Source organism: Colobus angolensis, unplaced genomic scaffold (genome assembly GCF_000951035.1).
Source record: "Colobus angolensis palliatus isolate OR3802 unplaced genomic scaffold, Cang.pa_1.0 Scaffold59, whole genome shotgun sequence".
Taxonomy (NCBI): domain Eukaryota; kingdom Metazoa; phylum Chordata; class Mammalia; order Primates; family Cercopithecidae; genus Colobus; species Colobus angolensis.
The window spans coordinates 479,033-497,029 of NW_012119487.1; the positions used below are offsets into that span (position 1 = coordinate 479,033).

At 33.0% G+C, this 17,997-nt stretch overlaps 1 protein-coding gene across 5 annotated transcripts in view; it reads right to left on the reverse strand.

The window, feature by feature from the left end:
* Positions 1–554: 554 nt before the first annotated feature.
* The window catches only part of KIFAP3 (kinesin-associated protein 3), a 161,358-nt gene continuing 143,915 nt past the window's right edge, over positions 555–17,997 (reverse strand). For all 5 annotated transcript variants that reach the window (XM_011962270.1, XM_011962271.1, XM_011962273.1 and 2 more), the window contains one exon: positions 555–1,008. In XM_011962270.1, the coding sequence (XP_011817660.1) occupies positions 903–1,008 (106 nt within the window). In that variant the 3' untranslated portion in view covers positions 555–902. The remainder of the gene's footprint in view (positions 1,009–17,997) is intronic.

Here is a 17,997-nt window from a genome sequence, read left to right on the forward strand (position 1 = left end):
AAACCCATTATTATATAACGTCCATCCATTTCTTGCTATCTAAATCTATGTTATAAAAACAAGCGAATAATTGGGAACTGGGTACCAAAGTGAGTGAAATATTCTGTTCCTTAGTTTTCCATAATGAGACTTTTAATTAGCTTTCCCATGGTTTGAATACTAAATTTATGAAGAATAAAAGTTAAAAGCCAAATGCTAATCTTGTATCACCGCTTGTCTTGTATACTAGTTGTCCTAGGATTTCTATATTACAACTAGGAAGACGTGAATTAAAACCTCTGAAGAGACTATAACCATAAATAACTTATGACATATGTTCCATTATTAATTGAAAACTCATAGTTAATAAACTTTGGGAAGGAAACTTTCAGGCACATGGCATGGAATATGAAATGGTGATGTTCTTTTTATAAATGTTAAAGGTAGCATATATTATATGAATTACTCAAGAGTTTACAAGCAGAAAAAAAGGACAAAAAATAAAACTCATGGGCACCCTATGTTAACATGTAATTCGTAATGAAACGTGTGAAATATAAACACATGACTTTCACTTATTCATTTTCACTTTACACTTTTTAATTGAAATTAAATTAGTCACTTAACGTACATAATGCAGTGTTTCTTTTCCAGTCTAGTAGCTTTTCAGCATTCAGTTTTGAGGCTCATGGGAAATGTTACTCAGCATCAAGATGTGGTTTGATGAGTGAACAATGTCAGTATCGACTGTACTTAACAGAAGACAGAAGGGGCTGGGGTTAATCTGCAGCTAACATATAAAAATAAAAACAAACACAGACCCACAATAACATCAACATGCATTATTAGGCAAAGATCCAAAATTAACCCAACCCACACAGATTTCTTCTAAGCCGAGGTAACGCATGGAAACAGATACTTTATCAAGATCCATAGCCATAGTAGTAAGGTTCATCAGGACGGAATCCATATGCTGTGGCAGGGCGTCCAAGAATGCCAACTGGTTGGCCAAAGCCATCCATTCCAAGGCTAAAAAAGAGAAAAAGGAATGATAAGCTATGTTTTTCATCACATATCCACAATGCAGATTAAGAGGCCTAGATTTTTACACCACCAACATTCTCGTCCTAGCAGGGATAGTGATTTATGTGGATATCACTAACTTTTTTTTCTTAAGGTTAATAGAGCCATTAAAAGTGTATATAATAAAATACTTCTAACAATGTGTGTTAAAAGTATGAGAAACCTCTGTCAGTAGGTACTATTCTAAACAAAGTGGAAGAATCAAGTTAGACAAGTTTTATTTAATGAATTACTTATATATGGCTCTTAAGCAAAAATACGAAAAGATTTTACATGCTAGCAATGATCAGTAATATATTGCTAGGGAATGATAAAAATAAAACTGTAGTAAAGTGAGTTTTGCTGTTTATAATGTCTTTTCATATGACGATATGGGACTAATTCCACTTTTAGTAAAAACACGTGTTTGAGTTATATCAGTGAACTCTCATGCAGGGCCAAATCATACCATAAGCCTATGATTAAAAGAACAAGATAAGGAATTTGACAAAATGTGAAAATTAGTCAGATTTGATCTGCAAATCCTTCCTCTGATTCCTCAATGCAAACAATTACAAAAAGTATCTATTTCTTTTGAGTGACAGCAAGGCAATTACAAATTCTGGTTCAACTTATTCTATGGAAATAATAGAAACCCAAAGATAACCTTCAGAGTTGTAAAGATAGCTTCAAGTATGTTAAACTTCATGATTATTAAAAAAATTACTTGTGGATCTATTAATACATTATTTAGAGGAAAATCTGTTCTCCAAAGTCCTTTTTAAAGGTCAGGGAATTATCCGACACTTAGGAAAATGACAAAGTATTAATTTTGCCAGGCAGAATATGGTGGCCTTAACATGCTCATGCATAGCTCATGCAGTGAATGCTAGTGAGCTTGACTTCCAATCAATGGAAACCATTTGTAATGCAGAAATGTAAGTTTTGGAAAAATAAAACATATTTAAATGATTTAAGTTTGCACTACATGAGGAGATGGAAAGATAATTTTCCCTCAATAGCAAAAGCTGAATCTGACGAAAAAATATATTCACATAGGCACTAACTCTCTGTCACACTCAGAGTGAGATTAAGTTGACACACTTTAGAAGTAACTATTAAAATGTTAAGGTTTTACATAAATGTGTGTGTGTGCACGCATGCTGGTGTGTATTAAGATGGAACTAAAGAGTAAACATAAAGAGCCAAAATACATATAACACATACTGGTCCAGTGACTCTACCCTTTAGGAGAATGGAAGTTCTGAAATACAAGTTTCAGGTTAGCATTTGTATTGAGCAATCCTGGACACAATTTATTCTTTTGGGCTCCTTCTACATCAAAACTTTGTCTATAGTTTCCCAAAGTTGGTTGAAGTTTTTAAGTCTACATTTTATTTTGAAATGGTAAAAATATAAGCACCTTTTCTTACTTTGGTCTCATGGGAAGAGAGACTAAATTTTCTGATGAGGGAATCAAGAGGTAGCTTAACAGATGTTTCAGACGTTAGTGGAGTCAGTGAACTAAGAGACACTGGTATCAGCTTAAAATTAGAGTAAAAGTTATTGAAAACTTTTCTCTGCAAGCACTAAGGCTAACAAGTAATTATCTATCTAAAGAACTCTCCATTATATAACTGTTGATTGTATAGCTTGGATTTCAACTTGTTCCTTCTTCATCTTTCTGCTTATTACCTGTCTTTAATCAGTCCTTATCATTTTTGGTAACTCCTCTGAGGCCAAATAGCAGTAAACTTAGGTTAAACTCAAGTTAATCTTATGTTCGTTTCTCAATCTGGGGGCTAGGGCAAGATCTATTTCAGTAATTTGAGAACAAGAGGCATATGTGGGACAGTGAGGAAACGTGAAAAGGCACCTTCAAAACAGAGTATCTCACAGACGACTTGTTAGCAATATCACTGTAATTCCATCTAAAAGAAGATGGTCCTCAGAAGGGAGTTTGCCAGTCACTGGCACAAAACAAGGAGCTTCTCAGCTACAATGCTGGTTGTAGCCACCTAAGCAATTGTGTGGTGATCTGGAAAGCTGTAACACCATAAGGAATATGTGGCCTTTTTTGCAGTTTGGTCCTCAGTCAGGAAGGGAATTTAACATTCTCAGAGTCCGAGGCCATTCTACATTCAAGTTGCAAAATTCTCCCCCCTTTTTTTATTTCTATGACTAATAGGCAAACTATTGATCATTGTTTTCCCATGTAATTTGCCAATAGGGTAAATAATGAACTTAGATATTACCTAATCTACCTGATGGTTATAATTTCCATTGTACATTAACAAATGGATTTTTTTCTTTTTAAAATATGTCATGCACATTGTTGATAAGAATCAGAAGTCCCAAGTCAGTGAAAGAATGACCCTTGAGCACTGATGAGTCTGAGTTTCTGAACCTATAAATCTCTGGTCTTGAACAGTATGGTCTTTAGGTTATGCAGTCAACAGTTCACCCAGAGACACCTGTGGGTATTACAGTGCAGAGGACATCATTTAATTTTTCGAATTTCTATATACAAATATCATTTGGGGAAAAAGGAATAAAATTTGAAACCAAACTATAAAATGATCTTTTCTGGAATTCTTCATTATGTTTCACAGATGAACTTGCTGTTTAAAGAAAAAAATATTTAAAACACTTATGATCAGTTTAGAGAATACGTTGACATAGGTCCTAGGTCCTTTTGTATTATGAAAAATCAACTATATCTACAGAATTAATACATTTTTAATTAAATTCACTGTGAAACAAATAGTTTGTTTCTTTAATCCCTCTCATTTGATTCTTTGTAATATAGTGGGGGAAATTAGGCTTTCCAGGATGCTAAAACCTGGAGATATTCTTTTGGAATATGTAGACACTTTACTTTTTTCCTTGGGAAAAGGATATAGCCTTGCTAATGCTGAGTTTAGTTCAAAACCAGGAGAGTTTTCCTTTAAACAGAAGCAGATAGATTCTTCATGTAAATTCTTGAAGGAGATAGAAACTATGAATATAAAAAGGTAATGTTGCAGCAAAAATTGTGCTTTCCTGATCTGGAAAGACTTGACTTCAACAGTGTGTATCACAGGAATTTGTATGCCCTCACTAGGGGCCCTGAGAAACAAGGAAAAGTAAGCTGTGATATGCCACATCTGCTCTTGCCTTGTGTGACCATTTTGCTTCAGATACCAGTTTGAATATGTGGCTATTTATAAGTATACTGGAATTTAATCCAATCTTGTAGGGTGCGTGTCTCTGTATGTACATAGTTTCTTCTTGCTACTCCTAACCCACATAAAAAGTGCTGTATCCCTCTAGATTAGTATATGCCACTATTATAGTACTTTTTCTTTACAGGATTGGTTATTTAGTGTCATTTCACCTTTATCCTTAATGTTCAGATAACATATTTTGGACCTTTGAATCACCAAAATACAGTGTCTCTTCCTGAAAATACATAATTCTGGTCCAAAGAAAACGGTTATTGTTTATTGTGAAAAGATAACTAGGAATGATAAAGCCAAAAAGTCAATCTGCCATTAAGTTTTATTTCCCAAGAGCAATTATTTCTGGGAACCTAGGAAGAAAAATGACAAGTTCTTTAAAAGACAAAAATTATATTTAAAACTCAACAACAAATAGAAAACCACATCTAGAGTGTGTTTTTTTAAATAAACAAATTTAGAAATCTAATTAGCATTCAGCAAGCAGAAGACTGAGTTTTCACTACTATTTACAAGACTTCAAACACATTTATAATAGCAATCATTAGAATTCTAAACTTGAGATGATTTAGAGCAGGAAAAAAGAAATCTGGAAATGACAAGTGATGCTTCACATGCAGCACATAACAAGGGAATGGCACCCAGTAAAGAATCCCAGGCACTCACAGGCTCTTATTAAATTTCTGGGCCAGAGTTGACATTCCTGTAGAAAGAGAAGAAAATCACCTACCTCTGGCTGTTTGTGAGGCTTAATTAGTGCGTATTTGTAAAGCACTTTGAAATCCTTGGATGAAAAGTGCTGCATAAGTGAAAAGTATCATTATTTTATTAAAATGAGATAAAAGCAACACAAGTCTTTTTCTTCTTTTAAATTCCTAGGTCAGCAATATCAATGTAGAGCAAGTAATGAATTTATCAGTAAATGGCTACAAAAAAGAATAAATGCAGGCCAAATTATTTTTTCATAGGCTCATGGAAGTCTGACTTCAGAACATTTTAGGAAATAATCTTGGCTACACTTTTATTCACAACATCCTTGACAGGGTCTATCCAGCTCTTGTCTGAACACCTCCAGGAAGAAGTACTCACTACTTGGTCAAGGCAGTTCATTCCATTTATGGATATGTAAAACTGTTGGAAAGTTCTTTATTACACAGCTCTAAAATCCAGTTCAATTAGTCTTAGAATTACCTTCTGAAACCACACAAGGAGTCCAATTCCTCTTTGATATGACTGCTTCACAGCCCTGGTTTACTCAAGCCTCATTACATGGTCTTCAATCTTTACCATCTCACTTGCTCTCTAAAACCACTTCCATTTTCTAGTGTTTGTCTTCAAATGAAGAAGCTAAAATTAACATGATACTTATGATGTGGTCTGAAACCAGTACAGAATAAAAGAGCCTATATCTGACTTTATACTATTGTAGGTTAAAACTGTATTAATCTTAAACAAAATTTTTAAGAAGATATTATCACAAAGTTGCCTAATATTGACTGCTTACAATTGTGTATATATGTGTATATGTATATATATAACATTGAGTTGTATGTAGTTATATAATATTGAGTTATATGTAACATGAAGTTTTATATATATATGTACAGTACAGTTGTGTGTGTACACACACACACACACATTCAAAATTTACTTATAACTACCATGCTGAATTTCATCTTTTTAGTCTGAGTCTGTCTTTAGGGATTCTATTCTTCCCAAGACAAAATCATTTATGACTACATATTTATAAATAGGCAACAGTGATTTTTTCTTAACAAACCAATCTTTGTGATCCATCAGGTAATATTGAAGGCTGGAATTCTTTTGAAATTGTCAAGTGAAGAATTTAACATGAACTGTTATAGGAAGAAACTTTCCAGGATATTATAAAACCATATTAAATTACTTCTTCATAATTTCTTGGCATACTTCATTCTTTTTATGAATTTCTCCAATATATTGATTATAGAATCAAAATCAGTATTTAGTATGTTTACCTTTCTAAGTAGATTGTTAATTGATCATCAGGGTAATTTCAGCTTAAGTATGATTTGTCATGGGAAATTTAGGTCTATTGTAATAGTGACTCTATATACCATTTGCCCATCCATTCACCTATCCCAATAGTAGAAACATTTATTGAGTTCCTACAATGTGGTAAGTATAGTTTTTGAAGCCAAGGAAAAAACACATGCTGGGAAGGCAATAATAAGACATAGTCCTTGACTATAAGGATTGGAGGCACCTAACATGGAAGAAATATTCTGATAATAACCTGATGTCATACTACTGTAGCATATGTATAAATTGCTACAGAAGAAAAGAGGGGGGCCAAATATTTAACATAAGAGTATCTTAGAGACATGTACAAATTGCTACAGGAGAATCTTGGCAGCTAGAAAGTCTTCATACAAAATACTTTGATTTAATGCATCTGTTACTTCCTGACATATTTTGTTATTGTATTTCTTTCCCATTAGAAAATAAACACCATGGAGGGCAAGGACTGTCTTGGCCATTGCCATATCCCTAGCCTCTAGTATTGTATCTGACATGTATTCAAAAAAATACATGAATTCATGAATGAATGAGTCTTAAAGGACAAGTAAGATTTCACAGGCGAAGAGAGACAGAATTCCTGATGGTGAAGCAGCCTGAGCAACAGAGAGGAGTGGCTGATGAAGAGCAAATGGCTTGTTATGGTTAAAGTTTTAGATTTATGATATCAGCAAGTGGCAGGAGATAAGACTAGAAAGGGCAGTTAGGACTAGATATTGAAGCTTTTCATAAAGCTAAGAACTGGTGGCTTCTGGAGAGTCGTCAACGGTTCCTAAGAAAGAGAATGACCAAATTCTATGTTTTAGAAAGATAATTGTAGTAGGAAACGGGGTTGAGATGCAAAATCATAAACACTGAAGAAACTATTACAGCTGTCCAAATGTGAAGTAATGAGAACCTCCAGAAGGGTACTGGCAGAAATAACAATGATCAAACATGCTACAATTCACAACAATTATCTTTTCTCTGTTTTTTTTTTTTTTTTTTTTTTTTTTGAGATGGAATTTTGCTCTGTTGCCCAGGCTGGAGTGCAGTGGCGTGATCTTGGCTCACTGCAAACTCTGCCACCTGGGTTCAAGTGATTCTCCTGCCTCAGCCTCCCAAGTAGCTGGGATTAAGGTGTGTGCCACCACACCTGGTTAATTTTTCTATTTTTAGTAGAGACTGGGTTTCAGCATCTTGGCCAGGCTGGTCTTGAACTCCTGACCTTGTGATCCACCCGTTTTGGCCTCCCAAAGTGCTGGGATTACAGGAGTGAGTCACTGTACCCGGACCATCTTTTCTCGTTTAAAATAGTTTTATTAGGCCAGGTGCTGTTGCTCAGGCCTAAAATCCCAGCACTTTGGGAGGCTGAGGGAGGCAGATTGCCTGAGCCCCAGGAGTTCAAGACATGGGAAAACCTCATTTCTACAAAAATACAGAAAACTATCCAGGCATGGTGGTGCACACCCATGGTTCCAGCTACTTATGGGGTTGAAGCAGGAGGATCGCTTGAGCCCAGGAGGTTGGAGGCTGCAGTGAGCCATCACTGCCACTGCACTCCAGTCTGGGAAACAGAGTGAGTGAGACCCTGCCTCAAAAAAAAAAAAAAAAAAAAAAAATTTAAAGTTATACCTTTACATGTTGGGGACTAAGACTTAAGGAGAAAAATTTCAAAACTGTCTGGAAATTTTAGAGGTTATAGTTAATTGGAATGGAGCAAATTTTGCCCCCTTAGTATGGGAACATGCTTCATCAAATGACTGAGATGCTGTGGTATTCCATGTAGATGAAATCAGATTGTAGAAGAAGCTTGCCCCTATCTTCTACAGGGCTGAACTATTCTGGAAAAAGAGAATATTTTCTCCTTGAAATTCTTACAATAAGAAGAGATGTGCAGATTGAATGAAACAATGAGTATAAAACAACACCTAACACAAGTAAAATGATGTATTGCTACATGGAGATCTAAATGTTTGTCATTTATAGACCAACCACTAGATGGAGAGCTTGTCTTACCACTGAGTATCAGGTACTTTCACAAAGTTTCAAAGCAAGGATTATTAAATTTAAACTTCTCAGCACATTTAACATTCATAGAATGTGGCATCCATTGCTTTCGCAGATAATTAATGTCCAGTTTTATGATTATAAAATAATTTACAGCTAAATGGAAATACCTATCAGTTGCATGCAAAAAAAGTTTTGTGAATGTTGGGTGCCTAAGAAAATAGGTTATAAGAAAAGATGCTAATTGTCTTGAACACTGAAAAAAGTAATATGCATGCATGTTAAAGTACTATTACTATAACATAGCTTCTAAAATTTTTCATTGACCTGATATTAATGGCATCATGTTTCTATAAATCTATATGTAATAAATATAAAAAATATTTTAAGTTGCTCAAAGGTATTACTCATTTCTTTGGACCTGAACTTTTGTATTGTTGAGAAAATAAAATCCAAGAGCATGGCTAAACAGTCTTCTAATGAGTTTCACCGGCATATATCAAGTTTAGTTGTCATTTTCCATTTAGTTTTATTCTTAATCTTTTATATGCATAATCATAACTTTTTCTTTTATTATAACAAAACTAAGTGGCTAAAGCATCTTAAAGAATCGTAATGAATTCAAACTAGTGTTTTTTTCCAAAAATCAAGGGCAAATTATATGAGTAGTGGGAGGCTGTATTTAAAATACTCATCTGGAGTTTATTAAAAACATTTTTTGAAGGACATCTGTCAGTTCTAAGGGTGAAAACACCTTGGGGAAAACTCCTTTCAATTTAGTTACTACACTGAGATACTTCAGATAAAAACTAATTTGTACTAATGATGAAGGGAACATGTGTAAAATAGTCACTGATTTATTCTAAATGGTAAAGATATTTCATTTCATTGACTGTCCTCTCATTTCATTCAAGTTCTACTTCTCTTCTTATACATCTGCCTCCAGAGTACTATTTTAGTGACTATATTTTAATGTGGAGATATTATACTTGGTACTTTTTGATACTGTATCATTGCATTAATTTTTCTATTCCTTTTTATTAATTTACTTATTTATTACATTTTATATAGTCTCATTGAGATTCTTCTATTAACTGTAATTCTCAGGCATCCTAACACTCTTGCTGTTAGAGCGCTTGTCTTGTACTGTCATGTACTTGACTAAGCTTTAAAACAAGGCTTATCAAATTTAAACTCCTCAGCATATTGAATATGGATAAAATGGGATTTCCATTACAATCTGATGATTCTCTTTCATAATGGTCCTTTTTATGTTTTCATTGAGATGAAGTCTCATTATATTGCCCAGGCTTGAGTCTTGTGGCTGTTCACAGGCACAATCATGGTGCACTGCAGCCTCCAACTCTTGGCCTCCAGTCATCCTCTACCTCAGCCTCCAGAGCAGCTAGGACTGACTACAGGTATGCACTGCTGCACCTGGTTTCTTTCTTTGTGTACTTTGTAATATTTTATTGTGGTTTCAACTTCATTTTTTTCCTGTCTGTTGGCTCTTGAGCTGTGGAACTATTTCTACAGAGAGGTTCTGTATTTGTTTATAATGTGTCAGGGACCTGGCAGTTCCACTGTCCTGAAACAATCTAAATGGCAATTTCTTGACTAAGGTTCCCTGAATTAAGTATATGGTGTAAATTCTGAACCCACTCATGTGCATGAAACAAGCTTGTGACTTCTCTTTCACATGAGTGACTATCTTCTCCTACTGAGGGTCTTTGAGCACAGACAAGTTTTGGCCACTTCTCTGGGCTGGTGAATTAACATCATTTAGTCCTCTTTTCAACTGATGAGAAAAAGGTAGACCTTTGAAATTCCAGGCTTTATTTAGAGAATTCAGTTCCATCTTCCTTTACCAAATAACCCATACCTGGTTCAATATTCCTGTGGGTGTCTTTTTCTATCATTGGGTATTCCCTATCTTTCTTATGAACTTGGTCATGTAAGTTTGTGTTACATTTTTGTCCACCATTTACATATTATCTGCATAGCAATGGTCCCTGCCAAATTAGGTCAGTCTACCATCTTGCTGGAAGTCCTTTTCATTTTATTATCACTATTTTTTTTTGACGTGGAGTTTCACTCTTCTTGCCCAGGCTGGAGTGCAATGGTGCAATCCTGGCTCACTGCAACCTCCACCTCCTGGATTCAAGTGATTCTCCTGCCTTAGCCTCCCAAGTAGCTGGGATTACAGGCCCACGTCACAATGCCTGGATAATTTTTGTATTTTTAGTAGAGACGGGGTTTTGCCATGTTGGCCAGGCTAGTCTCAAACTCCTGAACTCAGGTGATCCGCCTGCCTCAGCCTCCCAAAATGTTGGGATTACAGGCGTGAGCCACCATGTCTGACCCATTTTATTATTATTTATCTGCACATTCAAGGAAAAGAAATAAAAATTTTAGATTTCTCTGGCTTACAATAGGCTTTCTTGAAGAGAACAATGACTTGTAAGAAATAACTGGAGCCATTAAAAGATATTTTATTTTTCCTTATTTGTAGTTATTAACAGAAAAAATGCTCTAATAGGTACCTAATGGAAGTTGTCAGATGTGATTATCAAGTTGAAGTGAATATTCACTCAAACCTATAATGGTCTCAGGCTTTTTCTGGCAATATTTTAATGAAGGTATGCCATCTAGTCATCTTTAACTTACATTTCTTCCATTAAGTACAAGGACTTCTTAAAATTGGCAGTTCTATACTATCAAGCAATGCTTCATTTCATACCACCAAATGTTAAGGGAACTTGCTGAGTGGCTTAAATAACCCCTAGGTCAATAAACCGAGTCATTAGCACCTCCTTTAAATAACTGTTTGTCTGTTACTGGTTCAACATTTATATAATCTGTCATAATACCCTGGTTTTCTAAGGTAAAAAAATTACTGCTATAGGCTTAAACTAGAGAATATCATGTAAGTAGCAATGTTTTTTCAGTGATAGTTTAACTATACTGTCTGGTACTGAGTGAGTTAAAGCCTGAACACCACAACTAATTACTATGTAATGCTAACCTTAGTTGCTGGTTCATTTTGAGACTCTTTAAAATATGAACTGTGTATTTTACCCCTATGCACTCTCTTAATGATTTGTTTTTTTAGACTGAAATCACTTCCAGCCATCAGTTATACTTTTGGTCTCTACATATGCACTTCTCCAAGCACAAATATTTCTTTTTCCTATTGGTCTGCCAGCCCTGTCAGAGCAAATTTCACTTTAAACTAAATGCTATGATACTTAAAACCTCTTGGATTACTCAGGCTGCTAGTGTGATCTGTAACCTTCCAAGAATGACAGCTGAACTTTCCAATTTGCTTATAGTGTTTGGGGAACTAGAAAGCACATGCCAAAAGGAAAATGTTTCTGATGTTGAACAGAGAGGAAAGTTCTTGTTGGAGGTGGGGGCAAGAGACTATTAAGTACTGAAAAATACTAATAAGAAATGAAAAGAAACTAAACATGCTGTAAAGTCTAAGACCTCAAACATAATTCAAAAGTTAATACTAGTACTAAAAACTCTGGTTAAACTGGTTAAAATATGAAAAATAACCTTTAGTTACTGTAATTTAAGCGCCAACCAGAATCTTAAAGTGATAATGCACTATTGAAATGAACAAATTCAAAAAATGGAATATAAAATTATCACAAGTGCTACACAAAATGGGCTATATCAACTCCCCATCTTTCTTTATAAAACAGGCAAGTCTGACATATGAACAAAAATCAAAGTTAATACAGTCATCTAACATGCATGCTACCTCCATGGACATAATAAGAGTCTCTCTTATATGAACAAAAAACATTACTGACATAACACCAGTCTTTTTTTTTTTTTTTTTAATTAATGTTAAGTTTTTTTGTTAAAACTTCTGTCTCTAAAATCCTTAAACAAATCATTCAGTTTGGGAACATTTTGGAATAGTTTTGAAACTTTTCACTTCAAAGAAGCAGACAAATGTTTGTCTTAAAAAAATCCTGAAAATCTTATCAAATGTAAGATGCTTAATATAAAATCTCCTATTTATTTCATAATCTACTTATTCGTGTCAATATTTTTTAGGCTAAAATAATAGTCAAATTACATTTGTTTAATAAAAATTGAGCAATGACTGATAAAGACGTTTCTGGAAAGCTAAATCAAACTAACATTTTTCCAAAATTGAGGGCAAACATATAGATAATAGGAACTATATTTAAACACATTAAAAGTGCATCTTTTTAAATAGCTAAGCACAATTTTAAAAATTTGATTCTAAACTTATAATTGCAAATACACACACACAAAGGCATTCCTTGCTTTACAAGGGTATTTCAAAAGATTTATATTGGGCAGTATTATTTGATGTTTTGCAGCCATTAATTCAGTAATTTCAGTAATAAACACAGGTCGGAAAAATATATCCCAGTTATTTAATGTCCTCTAGAACATTTAGGATCTCAGAATACTGCATAATATAACAGAAATGCATTAGAAGAACAGGTATTAAAGTAAATCTCTACCATTATAAGCTTTCTTGATCCTTAAGACTATATTTAACTGTTACATTATAGGTTTCTTTTTTAAAAAAGGTAAATTCATTTTCTGCTCAGGTATAAGACTATAGATTGTAAGATTACGTGTCTTCTGATGATGAAGCACGGTGTTTCTATATCATCTTCAAAGAATAGGGCTAAGCATCCTTTGGTCACACTTTGCATTGATATAAACAAATTCAGTGTAGACTGTAATGTAGAAATATATGACAATTGTTTATCTGACTTGTAAGAGTCATATTTTAAGTTAAAATTATTCTTAAATCAGCCTAAGGAAACACTATCTTTTTTCTTCTTTGTTACTCATGTAAATGAACATTTCCCCTCTTAATTTAAGGACTAGCAATTAAGTTTATGAAATTCAGCCAAACGAACTTAAGTACAAACTATGAACTTATCAATAACTCCTAAATTTTCTTAAAGTTAGTAGGGTGCAATTACTTCAAAACTAGAATATCTGAATGGGATTTGTGTCTCCACTGATAACTTGTTTCAGTCTATATCCATAACTAACTTTGACATGACTTCTTTCTTTGTAAAATAAGAATAATGGCTTTATCTTTTTAACACTTCTATGCCTTGAAATTATTGTATTTCCAAGAAAAGTACCCGCATATAGTATATATTTGGTGGTATTATTGCTATGACATGAAAATGATGAATACTTCCCTAGAAATGCTTAGGAAATTCTGGCTTCTGCCTAATGATCTAGACAGTTAAGGGATACTCTATCATACTTGGCAAGCTTCATACACATGCTTTCTGTTTGCCTTTATAGGTCTCCTACATAATTCATAGAGATTTATGCCTCCACATGGGCATACTAATTGTTGTTGCACTGAAATAATGCCATGGCCAATTGTTCTTTCCTTTTACCGTAGTAAGATTGGACTGTTTGTATAAGTAAGATTGTTCAATCAAAACCCTTTAGATTCTATGTCATGATTGATGAAAATAACACCTTTAGGGATGAAACTTACTGAAAGATTCTAGTTACATGCTTTTTCATCTTATTTTATACTCAGTGAGTTTATTTTGAAAGTAGTTAATCAAGGGTAAGGTTTCTGGTTATCTCATGTAAATCATCACTTCCCACATTGTACACATTCCTATACTCAGGTTTACTGCCAGTGTTGGCTTCCCTTAGAAAAGTGCACACAGGTCGTGAAAACGTTTAGGGTGGAGTATTTTCATTCTGCGATGTGTGTTGTCTTTGGACTTATGCCAACCTAACAATCTGGCACTTACAAGCAAAGCCGGGCAACTATGAGAATTCTTTAGGGAGATGGAATGCACCATACATTTTTGAGATTATCTAGGCTTTAGACAGTATTCTGAATGAGCATATAGGTATATCTATATTAGTTATTTCAAGTATGCAGGAAAAGAGACAAATTGATTCAATTTAAAATAACTATGGTATCTACTTGCTGATGGCAAACAGTATCTCCCTTCCCCAGACTTTGTTGGGGCATCACGTAACATGCAACTGTATAAAATTGTAATAGTTTCTTTTTCCCCATAGTGTGTAAAAAGAATGAGGTAAATTATAATAGCCTAATATTTATGAAGGCTTTGAAAACATTTTTTAAAATACTTTTAAAAATATTTGAATGCTTTTTAAAAATACTTTGAGATTTTTAAGAACTCTTAAAATTCTTTTTAAAAACACTTTTTAATGCATTTTACAATGTTTTTAAAAAATATTTTTTGACTTTTAAGAGCTCTTGCATATTTATCACCTCAAAAATATCTCAGCATGAAGTTGGGCACCTTTATCAATATAGCTTTATAGGGTTTCTTGTATAAATTTAAAAAGATGTAAATTTTAAGCTACAGTTGCATTTTAAAAATTTACTTGCCTAACTATGTTCATAGAAGCCTCCTCCCATTCTTTCACACTTGAGGGGCTCTAAATTAGCCACTTGATACTGTCTACACAAATCTGGATCCCTTTTTAAGATCGCTGTGCCTTTTAATTTCTGACAGGCCAGTAGGAAGGTGCTTTGCTTTCAGCTGGAAAACCCTGAAAAATCGGGGTGTATCAACTTTAGATATAGTTTCTTCTAAAGCTAAACAAAGAAAACAGGCTTAAAATATATAAAATACATTATATTTCTTAAAATATAATGTTGACTTATGTTCATAAAAAGAGAATATGTTCAGGAAATCATTGATTATGTTCCTGTTTAAGTGTATTCAAGACTATTTAAAATCTGTAGCTTATTCAAAGGGTGCAAGACAGCTTTTGTTAATTGTGCCTTTCTACTCTAAAATGAGACCATGAAATATGTAGCTTTTACTTAAGAATCAAAATAAATACACACAGATTTTACATATACCCATAATTAACTATACTACTAGAAAAATGATTAGAAAATTACTAATAATTATGTTTAAACACAAAACAAAGTAGCATTTGAAAATAAATTATATTACAGAGTCCCACACTTATCTCTTTGGAGCAGGTCTGAGTTCTATCTAAGTCATGGAGGAACTGAGCATTAGATCACCAAGTAATTTGGGCTAATACTGGAAGACTGCGTGTTAGCCTAAAATTCCTACAGGTAAATTCTATAAGATTATAGTTCACAATTAATCCTTTAACTCCAGACATCACCTCCATTTTCAAATGACCACTTTTTTAAAATTAGAAAACCTGATGCATTTTAACAAATCCTTTATAATTTAAAACTCTTCCAATGAAAAGTGTTAAAAATTCATCAATAGCTATGATGTCAGTGTTAAAAGAATTTCAAAGACTAAAATGTTTGTCTCTTGTTCCTTTGGGAGTATCTATCTATGTAACATGAAAAGTCAGTTTTAACTCAATAAAACTTTCACCCATGAGATGGGAGTCATAGAAAATCAATATTTATATCAAGCTCCTTGATAAAATGGTTCTCCCCAAACCTGTAATTATTCAAATTACATTTTTTAGGACTCTGATGTGTTTCTAAAGAGGGAATATCTCTGTTACAAAGACACCAAAAGCTGTTGTTTCGACTAATCCTTCCAAACTACTTATTGTTGTAAAGAAGTAATTAAACATCAGTGAATTATCAGACCATCAAAGTACGATGTTTTATGAAACAGCATATATAACTTAAAAAGTTATATTTCAAAAATAATGTGGTTCTTTGACAAATATTGTACTGCTTAGCTTAGAATGCTATAAAATCTGGACCTATTTACTTTTTTTCTAAGAAAATTCACATTCTCTAGATTTTTTGTGTGTGTGTATAAGAAGACACTAAAGGTCTGTGTTTTTGTACCAGAAGTAAGTTAATGAATGACACACTCCAAATATCATGCTCTTCATAAAATATAAGGATGGAGAGTACTATTTAAGATAAAGTGGCATTCTTTTCTAAATTATCATTAATTCTGTTTCCTCTAAAAATTAAGAATTCAGAAATGTTTAAGATGTTTATTCTACTGGAAATATTTCCAATAGACAAATATTATTTATTCTATTTACAGTAGAAGACACATCTTAAACATCTGAGTGCTTCTTAATTTTTAGAGGAATGTGTACATATATATATCTCAAGATATTGGAATAACATACAAGTGGGCAGAAACAGATGAAAGACCATTGATGTCCAGATACTGACAACATAGTATTACTTTTATAAGCCTAATACTATTACCCTTAAATATTTTCAAAACAGAAATCTGAAAGAATAATAAATAGAATGCTTTAACTCATCTCAAAAAATTATACTTTTAACCCTGAACTATATAAGCCTCTTAAAAGAAAGAGATTATTTCTTACTGACCTCTATATCCCAAGACCTCATCCAAGTGCTTGTCAACTAAAAAGGTTATGAATAAAGGAAATTTTAAGTGTTAAAAGCAAACATTAAGTGATTCTATATTTTATCCTATATTTTGTGCTTTATAAAGTTAATTTCACCTGTCATCACAGAAACTTTAAGTAAAATTATAAGTATCTTTTGGAAATAACAGCAATAACAACAAAAAAATCCCAACAGCATATATGCTATTTTTATGATTTATTGACTACTAACAGATCATTAGTTATAACCTGGTAATAGGAAAGAAACACAAACAAGGAAACTCTATTCATTTTAAGTATGGAGTAGTATTTGTTGCTACAGAACTTAAGCTACTGCACTATGCAAACTAATACAGATTTTAAAAATATTCTGATTATCCTCTAAAAATACAACTAAAGATACAACTTTAAGATACAAGTCTAAAGATACAACTTTAAGATCCTCTAAAGATATAACCAACTTTAATATCCTCTAAAGTCACAACCATCCTCTAAAATTACACTATCCTCTAAAGATACAGCCGTAAAAATTCTTAGAACAAATACTCCTTGATGTTTAAACATGGAGCCATTTCTCCAGGTGCAACAAAACTGAAAAAAAAAATTTACAGCAAATCAGCAATGAAATTGACTATAACTGAAATTATGTGACTTCCAAGCATGTATTCTACTGATCTTTCTCCATGAAAAATATAACTCCAAGAAAATAATTATTTTGCAATTCTAGTCAGTTGGTTATTGCTATTATTAATGAGAAATTGAACACTAATCATATTATTTCTTCCTCCATTATGGTGAACCTATAATGTTTCTTTAGGCTAAAGTAAATGGACTAGAAATATGATTTTACACACTCGTAATATTGGGACATTATAAGAGTTATTTTTGAAAATAAAAGAAAATTTTTCTGATAGAGATTGTGCTTATATTCAGTATAGATGGGTACTTCTCAGTATATTTAATTAGACTTGTAGTAGTATAATATAAATACACTAAGAATCACTTAACTGGATCTTAATTATGAAGCCAAGCATCTTCATTTGTGTAAAATATACCTATTTAAAGTCTGTTTTTATCTTACCTAGGTTATTAAACAATTTTTCCATATAGCATAGGCTCCTATCAATAATTTTATAATACAAAGCATATGATACTGTAAGCAGGATATATAATACACATCTAATTGATTATATATTTAATAGATGATATGCATTGTACATTTGAAAGGATACTGAAATAGTAAAAATTAAAATTAAGAAATTATAAAGAAGTTCACACTGCAAATAAAACAGCATGGGAAATGGAGTAAGACATCTATGTCTGAATACTGGCTCTGACCTTTATA